Source organism: Chiloscyllium punctatum, chromosome 13 (genome assembly GCF_047496795.1).
Source record: "Chiloscyllium punctatum isolate Juve2018m chromosome 13, sChiPun1.3, whole genome shotgun sequence".
In the NCBI taxonomy this organism is placed as follows: Eukaryota; Metazoa; Chordata; class Chondrichthyes; order Orectolobiformes; family Hemiscylliidae; genus Chiloscyllium; species Chiloscyllium punctatum.
This window is the reverse complement of record NC_092751.1, coordinates 94451367-94473418: the sequence shown is the minus strand read 5'-3', so window position 1 is coordinate 94473418 and position 22052 is coordinate 94451367. Positions and strand designations below refer to the sequence as shown.

Sequence of the window (22052 nt, the reverse complement as noted above, 5' to 3'; positions counted from 1 at the left end):
TTGGTTTGGTTCCCAGAAGGGTGGGAACTTCAGAAAATGATTCCTATCCACTACTTTTTCTGAAATCTCTATGTTATTTCTTCCTGGATTGGAGAACTGCACGTAAGAATCTGTTTCTGAATTCACCATTTTGCTTAGGGGCACGTTTATGGGATATGACTATATTAGAACAGTTAATTACCAACAGTTTCTGTGACTATTATTTGTTTAATTTTTCCAATAATTACGTTATTCTAAATTCCTCTTTGTTTGTATTTTAACTATATAGTGCTTAAATAAATTGTGCTTTGCTTAACATCAAGTAATTCAACCAGTCGCATCATATCTGGAACATGCACTTCATATCTACCTTTAACATAAGAAAAAGTTAGGGTCTAGGTTACCTTCTTAAAATATTTTTGAGGGGGTCTGGTCTAGTCCATTACAAATTGAGGGATCTTGTCAGGATCAAATTCTAGAATTCCAATTTGGGTTTAGGATTGTTGGACTCAAAAGGGAGCTAGTGGTAGGTGTTAGTGCATTTTGTCAGTTGTTAAATTTGGTTGGTTTAAGCAGGGTTTGCCTTGTGTAGTAATGGCTGTTTCAGCCACAATTTTCTGGGGGTCGAAAAAGTGACTTCAAGTTTTACAAAAAGTGAGCAAGGCAAAGCTGTTTGAATTGGCAGGCAAGCTGGAATTAGGGTTGCCTCTGTCTGAGAGAAAAAGGGAAGGGAATTACACCAACTTAAGTTTGATGGAAATGCCATGAGAACCTTTGGAAATGTCTAGAAAGTTTGGTTTCTGACACCAGTTTCAATCTGAGAGGGATAGAAATCAGAGAAAAGAGAAATCTTCAGGTGGTAAGGGAAAAGTAGATCTCATTGAAGCTAATGAAGATAGTTTACCACAGGGGGGGAAAATAGTAAATTCAGGCAGATTCTTCCATGCAGTTTTCCAGTACAGGAGGAAACAACATGGAGAGATTTCAGAGAAAGTAGCAGGTAGAAATCTTTTTCTAAAGCTCCAAACCTTCTGACTGTTACAGTAAAAAGAACTAGAAAGTCTGATCTGTGACACCTAGCCATTCCCCTTCCACTGTTACAACTGCTTTGAAAAGAAACCTAAAGGCCTAAGTTATCGACTTAAGCCATCTCCAGTAGCCACGTCAGCACCTCTATCTTACCAAACTCTTTAAAAAAAACGCAGATCAATAACTTTTCTAAAGTGACAGCATCATCACATGTGGATTGATGGTTATTAATGGATAGCTTTTAAAGTCGTCCTTCAAACATAAGTAGGAATTGCAATGAATAAAATATCATGCACCCAGATCAAGTCTTTTTTTTATAACACAAACAAACCAGATAAGCAATAACAGTCAGAGCAGTGCCATACATTTTGCCATTTCTGAAAGAGAAACACTGAAACACAGCCTCCACTCTCTGATGGATAGAAAACCAACGACAAATTGACAATAATTGGCAGCGTATTCAGGGAGGAGCTAATGTGAAAAATGGAAGACAAATTTGTTGTACCAAGGTCCACGATCTTCCAAGATTAGCTTTAAGGTTTTTTTTTTAGTACTGAATTTTTGGTTTCACTTGGCATCTCTGTCAGGTTATACGCAAACCGAGGTTTTGTGGAGCAGAAAACAGGGACTATACATCATAAGATGGAAATGTTTTATTTTTCAACAATACAAACATTTCTTGCTTGAAAGTAGTAGAAAAATTCAGACTGCATTCTGGAGAAAATGCTCAGCCCATGACACTGAGCATTGTACAACATTTTTGTCAACATGAAAAAAAATTAACAATTTAAGATGGTATCATAAACATTCCCAAGAAACCTGCTTATGTCCACATAAAAGTATTACTTGCTATTCATCCAAAAAGGTTAAAACCACATCAACAAAATTCACACCAATTTTATTTTTTTGAAATAACAAGGCAGGCATGAGGTGGAAGAATAATTTTATCGAAAACCAATCCTTTCAAAAATTGCAACTTGCATGTACGTACAAATTCTTCAGTTTTGGAGAGAAAGGGATATTTATGGCATTGCCATTTCATGGAGGCAAGAATCATTACTTTGGCATTACACAATGTTAAAGTTTCAAGAACACGAGGATAGACACAAGAAATGGGATATCAACGTAAAACTTACGACTTCTTTTGTTTAAATTTTGGTCCAGGTTAGTCCCATATGTAGAATGGGAACAAAAGAATTTTTCAGGTTGCAGACAATGCAGATTACATTCCAGTTAAATAATTGTATTTCCCTGACCTACACTGCATCAAGAAGAGCAACTGACGTCCTCGCTTTTAAAATTTAACATATAAACAGAATGTCTGGAGTGTCTCCATTCCTTTCCCAAAAGAAATGTACTCTATATAGCCATTTGTATGTGGGAGTGTAGAATTTCATGTTATTAAAGATACTTTGTTATTCATGAAACTTTATGCCTGAAAGCCTAATACTGGATTAAGCAAACTGCACAAGACCATAAGAGTTAGCTAAATTTCAATTATTTTAAATTGGATAACAAAATTCTGTTTTACTCTTTAAATATCTGTGTTAAAAAGTGATTATTAATTCATAAATTAAGTTGTTAAATTATCCATTTTTATCATGTTTAGGAAGCCTTACAGAATGTAAGTAAAATTTGAATTGTGCACATTTCTTACCACAGAATTATATAATTTAAAACTTAGCATAAAGAAAGAGTAGAAATTGTTCAATTGAGTTTTTTGTTTCCAATGCAATTCTATTGTATGTTTGTTGTAAAATCCAAATCACTTAAAAAGCCAGAGCAATTTCTTTTTGGAGTGAAAATGTAATCTATTTCACTTTGATTGTGAGCTATCCATCCTGTCAAATGCATCAATTACAATGAGACTTGAAATGCATGACTCACTGCAGTGGTGATATTTTGCAGCTGACCTAAAATGTGAACAAATAAGTTTTAAATGTTTAGAAATACACATTATAACAAATATTTTGAAAATGGTGATCATCTGGAATACTTACAATTGTGAAGTTACAGTAATAATTCAAAGAAACAAAACAAAGTAGATTAAAAGAAACATAACAGATTTCACATGCCAGCAAAAATAAAACATTTTGGTAACAAAACATTGGTAATACTGGTAATGCATTTAACTAACTTTTTCAGGTAGAGCTCAACTTATAAAGTACTGAACCATTTGCTCCGTGGAAAGAGGTTCACCTTCCTTCAAAATAGAAAGGTCACACAAATGTTAGACTTGAGGAAAACAATTAGCATAAGCATGTGTTGTTCTGTTTCAAACCTAACACCAGAGTTTGATATCAGAGTGCCAATCAGCATCTTGCAATTATAAGTCAGGAGTTAACAAACAAATTGCCTGGCCCTTCAATTTTCACAAGGTAGCACTATTATATCAATATCGCCTTCACAATCTAGCAAACTTTCAGACTATTTGGCCAAACCTTTAATTTGCTTTTTAAATATCACCATTTATCAATTTGATCACAAAATGAACTATTTTATGATTTTAAAAAAAAATCAACTGTACAATCCCCAACTCTTCAGTTGCATGTCAATATTTAGCAGATTAGAACCAAAAAAAAAAACAGCATTCAGGCTGATTTAATGATTTCATCCATAAAAAAAAATTGTACAATTTATAAATAAATCTCAACATAACTGTTATAAAAGCTTGTTTGAGAAATGTAAGCCATCCTAGAACCTTAAACAAATTAGATTTCTTTTTCTTTTGGATAAGGACTTTAAGATCTGGATGTTTTTCTTTTCCTTCACTTCAGTTCTTTTTAATTCTGGTCTTGTTTTTTGTATTTTAAGAGGGTGCCATAGAATGGTGACTTCGTATACTTTCCACTGCTCTGCTCCATTCTTGTACTTGACTAAATGTGACAATAAAATCTAATTCTAATTCTCGATTTTTCAAACTTTCAATAAACATGCTAATAGATTCCAGTATTACACACTGGCTTGCATTACGATACAAATGTTACGAAAATATTACAAGATTAGGCTATTGCTATCCTGATGTATGTTGATGTACCTTCGGAAAAATGAAAGGACAGACAATTTCATGCAATGTTACTTTCAAACCACTGGTTCATTAAAGGGTATTAATTCTTTGATAAGTACACATTTTAACATGACACACTAGAGTTACATCTCAGAACAGAGTTTGGCAATTATTAATATCTGACAGAATCATACCCTAAGTGATTCAATTAAACTACAGTATTCAGAAGTTTAACAGAGATAACTGTTTCAGACTACAATTTTCACATGACAAAAGGTGACCATTCAGGCTTCTTTGAAACCTGACAGGTCAAAAAAAATCTTAGAAACAAAAGCACCTTACAACCATCATCTCTCCTCTTTACTTGTCAGATCAAGTTTACTAGTGTTTGAACTGAAATGGCATCACCGTGCCAACTGCCACGAGATGACATTTCATGTCTTGACAAAAAAAAAACTTTTTTTTCTGTTTGCTCCATATTAACGTGTCACATTTATTGATCAAGCCCATTCCTGTAGCCACAGAAAGCCTTTTGGTTTACAAATGGGAAACTTTGATGTTCTGAAGATAATAAAAAGACCAAAATCTGGAAACCAACTACATGCATCATAAAAAGAAAGATTTCTACGCCATAACATCTTTATTTGACTTGGCTGCTAATGAGTGTGACACTAACAAAAAAACTCTATGGCTAACAGTTCATGGAAATACTTGTACTTTTTAAATCAGTTGCCTTTTATGCTCAATTAAACAGCAAGAGTCTGACACATTGCAATTGCAAACTGCAATCAATAAATTTTGAACAGGAAAGTGAAGTTAGAAATGTGCACTCTTTTTCAAAACAGTGAAAGGTTTAGCAATAAGTTTCAATTATTCATGAAATTCAAGACAGCCTAAACAATTTTGAAACTCATTCATTCAGAAAGTAAGGAGGCATTCGATGTAGAGAAATCTGGCTGTCTAGATACAGGATTAGCTGGTCCATAGAAGACAGAGGGTGGTGGTAAATGGAAAGTATTCAGCCTGGAGCTCAGTGACCAGTAGTGTTCAGCTGGGATCGGTTCTAGGACCTCTGTTCTTTGTGATTTTTATAAATGACTTGGATGGGGAAGTGGAAAGGTGGCTTAGTAAGTTTGCCGATGATTCGAAGGTTGTTGGAGTGGTGGATCACGCAGAGGGCTGTTGTAGTTTGCAACAGAACATTGACAGGATGCAGAAATGGGCTGATAAGTGGTAGGTGGAGTCCAACCTGGAAAAGTGTGAAGTGATTCACTTTGGAAGGTCAAATTTGAATGCAGAATACAGGGTTAAAGACAGGATTCTTAGCAGTGTGGAGGAACAGAGGGATCTTGGTGTCCATGCCCACCCAAGTTGATAGGGTTTTAAGGTGCATGGTGTGTTGGCTTTCATTAGCTGGGTATTTGAGTTTAAGAGCTGTGAGGTTATGCTGCAACTCTATCGAGCCCTGGTTAGACCACACTTGGAATTCTGTGTTCAGTTCTGGTCACCTCATTATTGGAAAGATGTGGAAGCTTTAGAAGGGGTCCAGGATGCTGCCCAACTGAACGGTATGACTTTTTAAGAAAAGTGGAGGAACGTAGGGCTTTCTCATTGGAGCGAAGGATGATGAGAGATGACTTGATAGAAGATATTGAGAGGCATAGGTAGAGTGGATAGCTAGAGACTTCTTTCCATGGTGAAAATGTCCATTACAAGAGGGCATAATTTTAAGGTAACTGGAGGAAGATTTAGAGGAGATGTCAGAGGTAGGTTCTTTACACAGAGTGGTGGGTGCACGGAATGCACTGCCAGTGATAATAGAGTCAGATACATTTGAGACATTTAAGAGACTCTTGGATAGGCACATGGAAGATAGTACAATGAAGGGTACGTAGGTTAGTCTGATCTTAGAGTAGGATAAAAGGGCAGCACAGCATTGAGGGCTGAAGGGCCTATACTGTGCTGTACTGCTCTATGTTCATTACATTCTTTTATAGTCAAATTATCTTTTAAGGTTTGAAAGAAAACAAAAAAGGAATGTTTTAATTTTTTTTAGATGGCATGATCGGTATGTGTTCATCAGAAGTTGCAGTGTATGAAGCACCCTCAAAGAGAACATTCAACAAATTAGTAATTGCAAAATAACTTCACGATTGATTATGAGCTCTAATGGGTGACTAGAATATGTCAATCCTAGATCTTCAAAGTTGGTGCAAATGTTTTCTCTAGCATTGTAGCCAGCTTAATTTCAAAGATTCACCAACTGCATGGCATAGAATGCAATTAAACTCAAGCCTACAATCAAAGATGCAACTCTGGTGATCTTGTCAGAGATGTTGACATTATTGGAAAACTTTGGACCAGCAAAAGGATAGACCCCAGGGCTTTGGGCAAGATAAAATTAGCTTTGTGACAAATAATGACTGGGAACTCAATGGCATAATCATTTAGCTCAGAGGTTTCTACAAAATGGTGTTATTACTGAGCACAAAACCATGGTACAGTATTTTGCAGTAAGATCAGAACAGCACTCATAACATTATTTATTCAGTGTAACATCATATACATAATAGGGAGTAAAACAGAACTTCAGATTCTAGTTCAATTTTGTTCTGAGATTGTGGTAGCACAGATGACATTATCCATTATCCCATCATGCTTCATCTGCAAGGGTTCCCAAATGAAGAATCAACAGATGTAGTCATTAAAGACATTAACAGATTGAAATTTAAAAACTACTTGTATACTTGCCATAATAGTCAAACTATTTGGGAAGGAACAGGTCAATTTTCAGCTGTTACTTGACCTCCTTTTAGGCCACATATTTAAACAAGTCCCAAGCTACCATTCCATTGAATGACTGGTCCAAATAATATTCAAGTCAAAATCTTAAGGAAGTAGCAGTACTGAAGTTCACAGTGGAGAGATAGGCAATGTAGCCAATTAAACCTCAGCAGTAGCTTAATGTACTTACCAGTCCCAAATCTTGCCAAATTTAGGCTGAGAATATAGATGAAAAAAGTGGCTGTAATACTACAGGTAGATAGAAAGCACTCCATATCATATAACAAACTTATATGCATTTCTCAGATTTGGACAGTCTTGAGCATAATAAATCTCTTAGAAGTTAAAACACCTCTCTGACAAAGCAATAACTATAAAGTATCAATTAGTCTATAAATAACAAGATCTGAGGATCTGAATATATTTAATATATTACTTTGAGTTTCAGTTAGGAATCTACAATGTTAAGTCAATTATTGTGAAGTTATTACTGTTAAATTAGTTATACACACATTTATGGACTATATTTGATTCCATGATGCATGCATACCTGAATTCTGAACGTATATTACTATTTTCCAAGTTACTGAGGAAACCTTGACTTTTCTCAATGGAGCCAGATGTTTACTAGTAATGTATAAAAACAAAAAAATAAAACAATCAATCACTATCCTACAGATTTACCCTGTATAGGCTTTCAAAGGTATATTTCTAGGATTCTCATGCTGTTCTTGTGTTTTGGATAGATTCCATTGATACTGCAGCCTATTGCATTTCTCAAGTTTCCAAAAGATATATTCCAAGTGAAATTATGTCACAGAAACATTAATGGGGCAGCACTGTGGCTCAGTGGTTAGCACTGCTGCCTCACAGCACCAAGGACCCAGGTTCAATTCCAGCCTTGGGCTACTGTCTGTGTGGAGTTTGCAAATTCTTCCACTTCTGCGTGGGTTTCTTCCCACAGTCCAAAAATGTGCAGGTCAGGTGAATTGGCCATGCTAAATTGGCCACATTGTTAGGTGCATTAGTCACAGAAAAATGGGTCAGGGTAGGTTACTTTCAGAGGATCAGTGTGAATGTTGTGGGCTGAAGGGCCTGTTTCCACACTATAGGGAATCTAATCTAATCTAAACTAAACTAAACTAAACATTTTGCTAGCTTCTCATGAGCAAAATAGCTGATGTCCATTGTACAATATAAAATCCACAAACTTCTGTGTTGTTGTATACTATTGACAAGAACCTTTGGACATTCTGCAACTACTGGCTACTATAATCTGGCCCTGAAAATAAGCCAAGGTAATTATACCTACAAAATAGTTTGAGTCTCATCAATGACAATGAACTACCCACATTTGTTTTCCCCAAATGTGGGAGAACCACAATGCACAAATTACTTAGAATGGATCTTTCACATGATTCAAAGGACATGTAGAGTTCACCATCACATGGAAATAATTTTATTTTTTCTACAAGAACAAACTGCTACCCTTCAGTATTTTTAAATGTTACCAAATATAGCACATGACCCTAGAAATGACTGATGCCAACATTAGTCGATGAATATAGGTGTATATTATTCCTCTGTACAGTTAAAGCAAATTACTTCCTTCATTAAAATAGCAGAGAGGTATGTAAGTAGTATAAGCGTAGTAGGTCACTTGACCCTCCAGACTGCTCCAACATTCAATAAGATAATGTCTGATCTAACTGTAATCTGAGCTCACTGATCTGCATGCTGCCCATAACCCTCAACTACCTTATCAGAAATCTGTCTAACTCATCCCTGGTATTCAATGACTCAGTGAACACTATTGAGACAGAAAATTCCAAAGAATCACAAACAGAGGAAATTCCTTTTCATCTGAAGTGGTGACCCCTAACTTTTAAAAATAGTGCTCCTAGAACTAGATTCTCCATGACAGGAAACTCATCTCAGCATTCATCCTGTCAAGTTCCCTTTAGAATCTTGTATGTCTCAAAAAGACCATTTCATTATTCTAAATTCTACTGGGATCCAGCTACTCGATGTTTCGACTGAAGATACCCCTATTTATTCAAGGAATCAGTCCAGGGAATTTTCTGATTTGCTTTCAATGCAAGTGAGTCCCTCCTTAAGTAAGGTGGCCAAAACTATCCACAAAATACTAACCATTAAGCAGTAACACACATTTAAACTTATCTTGTAAATGAAACAATAAAAGGTTTGTCCTCTTAGTAGCTAAAATGAACAGGAATACCAATGCAGGGGAGAAAACAGGCCCAGCACAGGGAAGAGAACAGCACCAGCAGAGGGGAAAGATCAAGTCCTGATGGGAAAGCTCTGTGGGGAGAATCTGCAGACCCATGGCTAAGGAAGGATTATAATACTGAACTTCATTTCTTTATTTTCCTACTTCATACTAAGAAGAACTGTAATGTTAAACTTTTAACTTATTTCTTTACTTTTCTACTTTACACCTAAGATTTTGAACCTTTGTTGCTAAGATGGCACTAGGAACGGCAACTTTGTACACTTTTCACTGTACTCCTGCATCCCTATATTTGGGAGTGGTGACAATAAACCCTAATTCTAATCCATTTATAGATATATGTATTAACATATAAAGTTATATTAAACGTTACAGATAAAAATTCTTAAAATAGTTCTACAATGCACACAGTGGAGCCAATCTTGAAGTTTTCCCATTCAACTCTGAACACTGAATGCTGGTTCAGCCTTACCTGAATAGAAACTTACAGCATGAATGTCATCTCGGTAAAAGATAGGAGGCAGGCAATCCAGTGACCAATCTGCAGAGCTAGAGAAAGAGAATTCAAGCTCTTCTTGTTCCTCTTAAATTGAGGAACTTGATGGTTTGTCTGAGTGGCCTCCAGGAAACACTGGTTTAGCTGTATTATATTCAGTATAAGATGGGTATGGTGTGTGCCATGTGACATGTTTGAAAGTCAAATGTGCTCTTGAACATGATTTCAATGTTATTCAGCCCGAATGCCACATTTCAAGGTCATCTCAAATTTTCAGTTAGTCAGAACATATGTATTTATTGCAAGTTTTACATCATGACTTGTACAACTAGGTAAAGACAGAGGAATAGCAATTAGTAATTATTCTCAATGCTCCAGTCACAAATGCCACCCGATCAAGCTGGTATTCTAAAACACAAACATTCAAATGATCCAAAAGTAGAAAATATACAAAGGTGTATTAAGCAAGGAGAAAATCCAAATTGACATGTATGATGCATTCATTGCTCTTTTAACTTCACATGTCACAAATATGACATTCATGGAATAAGAATGTGTGTTGAATTTAGGTAGTGCTGTTTATACTCTTCATATAATGTGACGTGATGCTGCTTATGGATTACAACCTTACCGTAGTAGATTGAAACTAAGATCTAGACGCTTCGTGAAATGCCCATATTTCCTCCCAAGAAATTCTGGAATACTTTCACTGTCTTGACCGATATAAGACACCTGTATAAAACACATGAAAAACATTAAGTTGAAAAAGGATGAAATCATATTAATCTTTTGCAATAGATATTTTCTGCAGATTTTATTCTATTGAATAGCCCTGAAAAAATAATATTGATGGGACGTATTAACATAGTCTTATCCAATATATTAATTGAAAGAATGAAAATAAAAAAAACAGAACACTACTTTCACAAGAATCAGCAGAAAGCTTTTACAAAATATTTACAGTACTGTAGTTGGGGAACTTTTCTTGAATTCAAGAAATGGATTGTAGATTTAATCTGACCTAAAGCATAAGAACATAACATTAAAGCTATGAATAACCACATAAGCACTACTTGTTCAAGATCTTTAGTTATTTTTAACTTCACATCCCCATTTGTAACATTGGAAGCTGCATCAAACATTCAGTTCAAAATTGAAGAATTGTTCAAAATTGAAGATCTGTTAAATCATTGTAACAGTTGACTAAGCTCAAATTGTCAGTAAATTTCAGTAGTCTTTTAATTACAAAGCAAATTTTTTTTAAGTCGGATTAATTTGCCTGATCATGTACATTTACAGTCTTTTGAAATGGATGGGAAAATGGAGTGCACATCTAATCTCTGATGCATTACACAAGGTAAACGATTGTTACTTTTATAATATGCCATTCCATTTATCACTTCAAATGAAGAAACACAATTACACTTCTGGAAATTGCTGCTTTGTCATGAACACAGGTCGAATGTTGGAAGAAGAATTCAAATATACCACTATATAAAAATGTAATTTATTCTTTTGTATGAATTTCCTTTTGGACAGAAGGAAAATCTGTCAAAAAAAGGAAACTTCAGAAACAATAGAATAAAAACGCTGTGATGCACTCGGTGGCTCCGAAAAGATGGAAACGAACAAATACATTCCGGCAGAATTTTAAACTGCTTAAAAATGAACAAAACCATGTCCAGTTCCACAGGTACAAATTGAGTGAAGCACTTAACATACCTGCTTCCCATTCAGCAATTACATCAATAACTTGCGTTTCTTCAGTTCTTATAGGGTGTTAAGCTGTCCACTTTGTGGAAAGCAATTCAAGGAATGGTCTTCTAGATGAGGTTTTGGGTAGTTTGTGGTAGACTCTAATAGGGAACAGGCAACTCTGGATTCGGTGATGTGCAATGAAGTAGACTTGATTCGGGAGTTGAAGGTGAAGGAATCCCTAAGGGGGCAACGACCACAATATGATTTGAATTCACCCTGCAGTTTGAGGGGGAGAAGCTGGAACCAGATGCAACAGTATTACAATTGAGTAAAGGTTATTACAAATATAAAAGAATGGAGCTGATCAGTGTTGATTAGAAGGGGTGCTGAGCAGGATACGTGGTGCAGCAGCAGTGGCAGGAAGTTCCGGTGGTATTAAGGAAGCAAAAACATAATTGGGGAGGAGTCAACCATGGTTGACAAGGAAAGTCAGGGACAGCTTAAAAGCAGATGAGAAAGATTACAAAAGATATGAAAATTAGTGGGAAGCCTTTCAAAACCAGCATAGGACAACGAAAAAAAAAATCAATCAATGGTGGTGGTGTAGTGGGGAGGAGAAGAAGAAATGGGGGCAAGCTAGTTAGTAATAGAGAAGATTGTTATATCTCTACAAATCTCTTGCAAACTAAGAGGGGCAACACTGAATGTTGGACTACTGTGAAAAAAGTCTGCAGTGTAATAGCGGTAATGGGAGGAAAGAAATGACAGAGGAACTGAAAGACACCAAAACTTCAAGAGAGGGTCAGGGGCTAAAGGCTAGTGTGGTGACCACGGAGAAGAAGGTGCTGTGTATGCTAAAAGGTCTGAAAGTTACCCACACTGTATGGACTATATTGTAAGGTTCTGAAGAAAAAGGCCGAGGAGATTGGGGAGGCATTAGCTATAATATTTGAGGAATCACTGGAGTCAAAGAGGTCCCAGAGAACTGGAAAATGGCTATTGTAACACCCAGTTTAAAGAAATTAGAAGTTTCTTGGGTATTTAATTTGACCTCAGGTCGTTGGCAAGAGCCCATTAAGCATGCGATTGCAGAGTACTTGGAAATGCATGCTAAAATAAGACTAAGTCTGCATGGCTTCATCAAAGGCGAAGTTTGAATTCTTTGAGGAGGTAATGAGCAAGTTAGACAAAGAAGAGCTCAGTGGATGCTGGGGTCTTCCCAAGGTGCCACACAGGAGGCTGCTAAATAAAACAAGTGTCCTCTTAAATAACGTAAGAGGCATAGTACTGGAATACATATGGATTGGCTGACTGGCAGAATGCACTGACAAAAGTGGTATTTTACAAGATGGCAACCAATGACTAGTGGAGTTCAGCAGCAGCCAGCTTTGGGACCATAATTATTCAAGTTGTGCATTAACTATCTGGATGAGGAACGGAGGGCATTGTTGCCAAGTGTGCAGATGACACATAGATAGGTAGAAGGACAGGTAATGTTGAGGAGGTGGGGAAGCTGCAGAAAGATTTGGACAGGCTGGGAGAATTGGCAAAGTGGCAGGCAGAATATAAATGTGGCAAAGTTTGCAGAACAGATTTGATGGGCAGAATGGCCTAATTCTGCTCATACATCTTATAAGTTTGCACTTTGATAGGAAGAAGTGAGGCTGAGACTATTTTTTAAACAGGGAAAGGCTTGGAAATCTGAAGCACAAAAGGGACTTAGGATTCCTAGTTCAGGATTCTCTCAAGATTAACATGCAGGTTAAAGTGGCAGTTAAAGTGGTAAATGCAATGTTAGCATTAATTTAAGAGGGCTAGAACAGAAGAGCAGGGATTTACTGCTGAGGCTGTATATTGCTCTGATCAGGAATACTGTGAACATTTTTGAGTCCTGTATCCAACTAAGGATGATCAGGAAGACGGTCCAGAGGAGCCTCACATGAATAAAGGGCTTGTTATATGAGCAGTAGAGGACTCTGGGTCCACACTCAATGGAGTTTAGAAGGATTTGGGAGTGGGGAATATCATTGAAACTGACAGAATACTGAGAGGCCTGGTTACAACGGATGTGGAGAAGATGGTTTCCACTAGCAGGAGAAACTAAGACCAATGGCATAGCTTCAGAATGAAAGGACGACCCTTTCTAACTGAGGTGAGGACTTTTTGTTTCCTCCAGAGGGTGGTTAATCTATGGAAACCATTGCCACAAAAGGCTTTGGAAACCTCATCATTGAGTGTCTTTAAGACACAGATATTTAGGTTCTTGATGAGCAAAAGGGTCAAGAGTTACAGGGAGAAGGCAAGACAATAGGGTTGAAAAACAGATTAGCCATGAATGAATGGCAGAGCTGTTATGGACCAGATCAAACTTCCTGCAAATATGTCAAGGAGATAGCCTAGCCCTAACTTTTATCTTGTATAAAGACGAAAATAGGTTCTGTGTTCCACATGCAATTCAATTGGTCACACTATGCAGCTTTAAGCAAAGCATCACTTTAATTCTTACCCCCAGTTAAAATTATGAACAAAACAAAGAAGAATGGGTATAACTTTAACTCAATTGAAAAACTTAACTGAATAACAGATTATTTAATTACTAAATAGCAACTATTCTGATATTGTCAAATCCTATAAGCAAATGTTTGGCAAAGGCAAAGTCAGTAAAATAGATTGTCTCTCATGATTTTGGCCACAGAAAGGGAACACAAACTTTTACCTGTAATAGAGATCGAACAACTCCCAAAGCCAACTTCAAACTCCAACAGCTGAATGTGAATTGAAAACCCTGACTCAGTGGGACCTATTCATACTGCTTTTATTGTTCCATCTTTTTAAAAAATCCAAAGACTCTCAAGCTGTTGACTTTATTGGCTTGGAGAAATCAGCTTGGCACCTATGGCTTAAAACCTCCCTTCAAAAAGAAAACTGGGACAAAATACACCTTTAAAAAAAGATAGCGTTATCACAGAGCAGACTCAATTAGCCATGCAGCCTAATTCTGCTCCTATATATCCTATGGTCTAAGTTAATACAAAGTTGAAGGGTAAGCACTGAAGTAAAATATGGAGTTTTAATGGAGACTTATGGTTTCAGCTTAAGTGTATGAACAGACTGGGCAATGGCCCAGTGGTATTATCACTAGACTATTAATCCAGACATCCTAATGAAGGAACAGTGCTTCAAAACCTAGTGCTTCCAAATTAACCTACTAGACTATAATCAGGTGTAATGTGGTTTTGAACTTTGTCTATCCCAGTCCAACAACGGTTCCGCAAGGGACAAGCGAAAGAGGCAGCGAGCAAGCAAGACTGCGAGAATACGTGCGCAGGTGAGCAAGACTGCAAGAGCATGCACGGGGAGAGTAAGGAGTGAGCAAGAGAGACAGTGACAGCAAACAACTCACGCATGTGCGCACACACACACGTCTGTGGGGTGAATTTGCATTTATGTAACTGCAGATACGTTCTATTTTGTTCAAAAAGCACACAATCTGCAGGCAATCAACCCATGTAACATTTTATCAATTCCAACTTTGGAAATAGAACCAGTCTGACTCAAGATGGAGATAAAGACAAACTCTAATCTCAGACCTTTAAATGCATTGACTGAGCTGAGATGTCATCTTTATTTCCAAAATCTTAAGTTATCTCAAGAACATGATTTGAAAGAAATTTGGGATTTACATATTAATGAACTGAAACCTGCAACCCATTCTAAAAGATGAAAGACTTAACAGCAATCTAGGTTTGTTCAATATATCGGATCAGTTGCATGCATGACACGATAATCTTTTACTATAAATTCTCTCTTATGGTCCTGCTCCAGTTACATGAAGGAGCAGCACTCTAAAAGCTAGAACGTCCAAATAAACCTGGTGTAGTATAACTTGTTGTAGTTTTTCAATTTTGTCCACCCAGTCCAACACCTTCACATCACACTTCGGTTTAAACAAAACAGAATTTATTTACAAGATTACCGAATGAAACAAAACCAAATAACAACATATCTGAAAGCCAACAGACTATACCAACTTAATGATGCTGCTCCAAATACTTGCAAATTCCCCCATAAACACCCCTTGGCACAAAAGGGTAAAAAAATCAAATACAGGTCTTACAGGACAAAAATCAGAGAGAGAACCTGCTTTTGAGGTCCAGCAGTTTTTTTTAAGCACTATTGACTACTACTAAAAACCAAACCAAGCCAAAGCAGAGACAACCTGAGCTGGGAGAACTAGCCACTGCTCTTTCATTGTTCAAAGTGTTTCATTTAAACTTGAAGGCCTTCTGCCTGAAGCAGTATCTGTTAGTTATGATAAACATGGCCCTGAAACCCTTCAACCTCAGACTTTAAGAGTCTTTTTTTTCAAAACACTCTGAAGGAAAAGCCAAGAACCAGTTTAACATTGTTAAGGACCAGCATCATCACACAATAAAGCTAACTTTATTTTACCTTAAAGAATTTGCAGTTTTTCCAAGTGGATTTTACAAACAAATAGCTACCTTTTTAAAAAAAAAAAAAAATTTAAAACCACCTCTTAATAGGGAACTGCAAAAATAATTCCATTCTCCCTCTTGTCCACGACAGTGAAGATTATTTGCGCATCACCTATAAATAATTTATCTTTGCTCTTTCACAGAACTTGCAACTTCAAACCAAGAAATTTAGAAAGAAACACTAAAAAGGTGGAAGACTATGGTTCAAAAAGACATTTCAATGTCTTCACATACAAAATTATTTCTACAAAACATAATGAAATAAATAGCACACTACAGTTTAGTAAATGTGCAATAATTAGCTCAGTGCATTTTTCTGCCACATGTATATTGCTGAAGTTCTAAAATAGTCTGAAAAATCTAAAGTTCGCAACAGTTAATTACACAGCTTAAGCAGGCTCCTTTTGTAGCAATGAACTCTTAGATCAAGTTTTCATCAATCTTCAAATCTGCTATCAATTGTTTTTAAAAAGCTGCACTTCACAAGTAATCATTAGCACTTGTCTCACAAAATGGCAAATCCTTGCTGGCATTGTCAGTTAAAATTGTGAAATTAAAATATGAACTCTCATTAGAAATCAAAGTCTTAATTTTTACAAGTAGCACAAATTAAAATGAAAAAAGGTCTCAATTTCAGAATATAAATTAAAAAAAAGACATCTTTTCTTACCTCAGAATGTCCTCCAGCATTTCACAGTCAATATTACTGGAGTGCACAAATTGTAGCAGTCAATCTTGTACATTGTGACAACTGTGTACAACCAGTCCCCAGGTGATGTTCCCCAATTTGTTACAGTTGCAGATGGGATACCCAAATCATTAAGCCTCAAGGTAGAATCATAGAGTCATACAGTACAGAAACAAACCCTTCTGACCAATTCGTCCATGCCAGCCAGGTTTCCTAAACTGAATCCCATTTGCCTATGTTTGGTCCATATTCCTCTGAACCTTTCCTATCCATGTATCTGTCCAAATAGGTCTTTTCAACGTTGTAATCACACCTGCTGCTGCTAGTTCCTCTACAGTTTGTTCCATATACTTACCATCATGCGTAAATGTTGCCCCTTGGGTCTCTTACATCTTTCCCCTGTCATCTTAAACCTATGCCCTCTAGCTTTGGACCCCCCCCCCCTACCCTGGGGAAATGGCCTTGGCCATTCACTTTATCTATGCCCCTCAATTTTATAAACCTCATTAAGGTCACTGCCTCAGCCCCCTACAGGGAGGAATGTTCCAGCCTCTCCTCAAACCCTCCAGTCTTGATAACATCCATGTCAACCTTTTCTGAACCCTTTCCAGTTTAATAACATCCTTCCTTTAGCAGGGTGACCAGAACTGGACACAGTACTCCAAAAGTGGCCTCAATGTCTTGTACAGTTGCAACATGACATCCCAACTCCTAGACTCTATTGTCTATACAGTGAAGGCAGACATGCCAAACGCCTTCATCACCCTGTCTAGCTGTGATGCCCGTTTCATGAAACTACATACCTGAACTTTGAGTGTGTTTTATCAAACTTCAGTACCTTGCATTTACCTAAATTAAACTTCATCTGCCACTCCTCGGCCCATTCACACCCTTGATCAAGATCTTCTAATGCTCTCAGATAGCCTTCTTCACTATCTACCATTCCACCAATTTTGGTGACATTTACCAACTTATTATTAACTGTGCCTATTTTCTCAACCAAATTATTTACATAAATATGATAAACAAGTGAACCCAGCACCAAGTCTTGCTGGTCACAGTCCTCCAGTCCAAAACACAACCTTCTACGACCAGCCTCCGTCTCCTACCATCAAGCCAATTTTATATCCAATTGGATAGCACTCCCTGGTTCCAATGTGGTCTAACCTTACTTACCATCAACCATGCAGAACCTTGTCAAAGACCTTGCTGAAGTACACACAGACAACGTCTACCACATTGTTTTAAAGATGTGACCAAGAAGATAGATGAAGACAAACTTAATCAGCTCATGATTCACCTGCTCCCTCAGTTGGTCCCAATTGGTTAATTAAAAAAAAATCCTTCTTTTGTGGATAACTTTCTCCAAAACCAAAAGGAAATCAGGTTTTAAAAAAAAAGGAGCCAATGAACCAAGCTTGAGCTAAAGTGGGTTTGAGTTATTAACTGCAAGAAAAAAAATGCAACACACATACACATGTATTAGGAATAATAAGTCCAATAAAAGATATGGATCAGTCTGCATATCATGAAGTAGAACATTGCAGTCATTATAGTAGAATTTACTGGCAGAGTTTGACAATTCTTTTTGTCCTTGTTCCTTTCATCAGTGGCTGGCTGGCAGCACTGAAAGAGAGACTTTGTTCCTTTTTCATTTCTGTAATGCAAGGGTATTGAACACCTGTTGCAAAGCTGTAATCTACAAAGCATACTAGTCTACATACTAGGGCATCAGGCCACTTACACATTCACAAAGTCCAGGGTGAGAGCTTGCTTTTAACCTTTATTTGCATATCCCTGGAAGGGTAAAACATAAGTTTGTCTGCAAGAAATGGCCTCCTGCTGAGAGGGATGTTGGGTAGTCAACCAATTACTGTTATTCCTTTTTTAATCATGCTGCTTGAAGCTTCCTGGACTCTATACAAGTGTAATGTCATAAAATTCTTCTCTAGACTGCCCTGAATTTATATTTCAGCCAAGATGACTGCTATCAGTCCTCTTTCAAAAGGGGCATGTTGGAATTGAAAGTTCAATGCTTCCTTTGGGGAGGTAGGCTTATCACCCTTGGTCATGCCACAGTCCACAAACAGCAGAGTGATTACGACCAATAATCATATTTAGTGATGGTTGAGAGATAAATATTCACCAGGAAGACATCTTGCTCTTCAAAAAAGTGTCATAGAATTATTTTACATCAATCTAAAGTACATACTGGATCTCAAAATCTCATTAAATATATGGCACTTCAGATAGTGCAGCATTTCCTCAGAACCACAGATACATTGTATGCAGTAACCCTAAATTTCCTGAGTCCGCAGAAATGTACAACGCAAAGACAAGCTTTCCCCATGGAATGATCAGTCTATCAGATGTTGACTTCAGTGTTTTCTGAAAGTTTGTGCATGTGTTTAGATTAGGTGTTGTAGCTCAGAACACTGTCTGGATAAGTCCTAATTTAAAATAGACTCAATGCATTGGATGTAAAATGTACTATTTGACAAAGCGCCTTTGATCACAGGGTTACACTGTATAAATATCGAGGTGCTTGGATGACAGAAAAACTCCAGGAAAATTACAATGGAATTAGGAAAGACTTAGGAAGCATAGAATGGGAAAGGAAACTGCAGGGGATGAGCACATTAAAAATGTGGAGCATATTCAAGGAAAAGCTCCTGTGTGTCCTAGATAAATAGGACACACCCTGTCAGACAGGGAGGAAGATATAGAATGCGTGACCCGTGGTTTACTAAGGAAGTGGAATCCCTGGTCAAGAAGAGGAGGAAGGCTTGTGCTAGGACAAAATGTGAAAACTCAGTTAGGGTGCTTGAGGGTTACAAGGAAGTCAGGAAAGACCTAAAAAGAGAGCTCAGAAGAGCCAGGAGGAGACATGAGAAGTTGTTGGCGGATAGGATCAGGGTTAACCCTAAGGCCTTCCATAAGTATGTCAGGAATAAAAGAATGACAAGAGTTAAATTAGGGCCAATTAAGGATAATAGTGGGAAGTTGTGTGTGGAGTCAGAGGAGATAGGGGAAACACTAAATAAGTATTTCTGTAGTGAACACTGTCGAAAAAATGAAAAATGTTGGCGAGGAAGATACAGAGATACTTGCAACTAAACTAGAAGAGATTGAGGTTCACAAGGAAGAGGTATTAGAAATACTGCAGAGAATGTGAAAATAGACAAGTCCCCTGGGCCGGATGGGATCTATCTTAGGATCCTCTGGGAAGCAAGGGAAGAGACTGCAGAGCCTTTGTCATTGATCTTCAAATCATCATTGTCTACAGGAATACTGCCTGAGGACTGGAGGATAGCAAATGTGGTTCCCTGGTTCAAAAAAGGGTATTAGAGACAACCCTGGTAATTACAGACCAGTGAGTCTCACTTCAGTTGTTGGTAAAGTGTTGGAAAAGGTTAGAAGAGATAGAATTTATAACCATCTAGAAAAGAATAATCTGATCAGGGACAGTCAGCATGGTTTTGTGAAGGGTAGATTGTGCCTAACGAATCTTGAGTTTTTTGACAAAGTGACCAAACAAGTAGATGAGTGTAAACCAGTTGATGTGGTGTATATGGATTTCAGCAAGATGATCGATAAGGTTCACCACAGTAGGATATACAAAATGTAGATGAATGGGATTGTGGGAGACATAGCAGTTTGGATCAGTAATTGGCTTGCTGAAAGAAAACAGAGGGTTGTAGTTGATGGAACATGTTCAGCTTGGTGTCTAGTTACTAACAGTATACCGCAAGGGTCGGTGTTGGGTCCACTGTTGTTCATCATTTTTATAAATGACCTGGATGAGGGCTAAGAAGGGTGGGTTAGTAAACTTGCGGATGACACTAAGGTCAGTGGAGTTGTGGATAGTGACGAAGGATATAGTAGGTTGCAGAGAGACATAGATAGGATACAGATTTGGGCTGAGAGGTGGCAAATGGAGTTTAATGTGGACAAGTGCGAGGTGATACACTTTGGACTGAGTAATCAGAATGCAAAGTACTGGGCTAATGGTTAGATTCTTGGGAGTGCAGATGAGCAGAGAGATCTCTGTGTCCATGTACACAGATCCCTGAAAGTTGCCACCCAGATTGACAGGGTTAAGGAGGCATACAGTGTCTTGGCCTTTATTAATAGAGGGATTGAGTTCCAGAACCAGGAGGTTATGCTGCAGCTGTATGGCCACACGAGTATTGTCTACAGTTCTGGTCACCGCATTATAAGAAGGATGTGGAAGCTTTGGAAAGGGTACAGAGGAGATTTACTAGGATGTTGCCTGGTATGTCTTACGAGGAAAGGCCGAGGGCCTTGAGGCTGTTCTCGTTAGAGAGAAGGTGGTTGAGAGGTGACTTAATAGAGACATACAAGATAATCAGAGGGTTAGATAGGGTGGACAGGGAGAGCCTTTTTCCAAGTATGGGGACGGCAAACACGAAGGGACACAACTCTAAAGTGAGGGGAGATAAGTATAAGACGGATGTCAGAGGCAGTTTCTACTCAGAGTGTAGTAAGGGTATGGAATGCTTTGCCTGCAACTGTAGTAGATTCGCCAAGTTTAAAGTGCATTTAAGTCGTCATTGGACAGGCATATGGAATAGTGTAGGTGGGATGAACTTCAAATTAGTATGACAGGGTGGCGCAACATCGAGGGCCAAAGGGCCTGTAACTGCATTATTATGTTCTATGTTAAAATAGCATAAATGAGCAGCCTGACCAGGGATTTAAGGTTCATTAAAACCACCAGATAAGTCTCCTTCCAGAGGGAACAAGCAAATGTCCCAATGATCAAAAGATCAAACTCACTGTGGTAGATATCACATGGTTTTTGCCAGTGGCCTAACTGATCATCGCTGAAGACTAGATAATGTCTAGGATTAGTCACACAGGCTGCATGGAAAAAGGGTATAAGAGAATGTGCCTCAGTGAGTTTGCTAACTCAGGCTCGAGTCATCTGATCAATGACTGGAGGCTGCAATGGAGTAGACTAACCACCTATGTCTTGTCCTTAGCTAAATCTACATAAACCGGGTAACTTGCAATTGTAACAATTATATGGGTAAGCTTGTGATGTGTTACTATTATTGCAGAATTGTTACGTACCTTGCTTAAAGAGAACATGGATATATCCCACTTGTGGGACATCTTTGGGCAACTGATATTCTAAGTAAATGCAATAGACCTGGGAAGGTTGGAAAAAAGCCAACAACATTTGCCTAGATTTTGTGCTCAAGTCCTAAAGTGTGGCTTCACCTATACTTTCTGACTCAGGTGAGAATGCTAGCACTGACATCCATAGCAGACACCCACTGGTACTCACTTTGACCATGGGTTTAAGCATTAGAAGTATCAACTAAATTTGTTCAAAAGTTTAAGAAGTGAATTCTTGTATTGTTGAAATCAAACAAATGAGAATCAAATTTTTATTCATGTTCTTCACAGCTTTTGGCATTGTTAGATTCCCTTTTGTATGCTGTTACTCTAACTATCCATTCACAAGTAAACCATTTCTAGTAATGGTTTCCCTTTGACTCCCACATCATCATCATCATCTCAAATCTCCTAAAATGACTATTGTCCTTTGGTAATATCAGCCTCGGAACAGGGTTCGTTTCTATGTGCATTTTTTG

General features: G+C 37.7%; 1 protein-coding gene across 3 annotated transcripts in view; it reads right to left on the bottom strand.

The window, feature by feature from the left end:
• Positions 1-22052, bottom strand: part of lrmda (leucine rich melanocyte differentiation associated) — an 891213-nt gene that overhangs the window by 852048 nt on the left and 17113 nt on the right. For all 3 annotated transcript variants that reach the window (XM_072583307.1, XM_072583309.1, XM_072583308.1), the window contains one exon: positions 10178-10278. In XM_072583307.1, coding sequence (XP_072439408.1) covers positions 10178-10278 — 101 coding nt within the window. The remainder of the gene's footprint in view (positions 1-10177; positions 10279-22052) is intronic.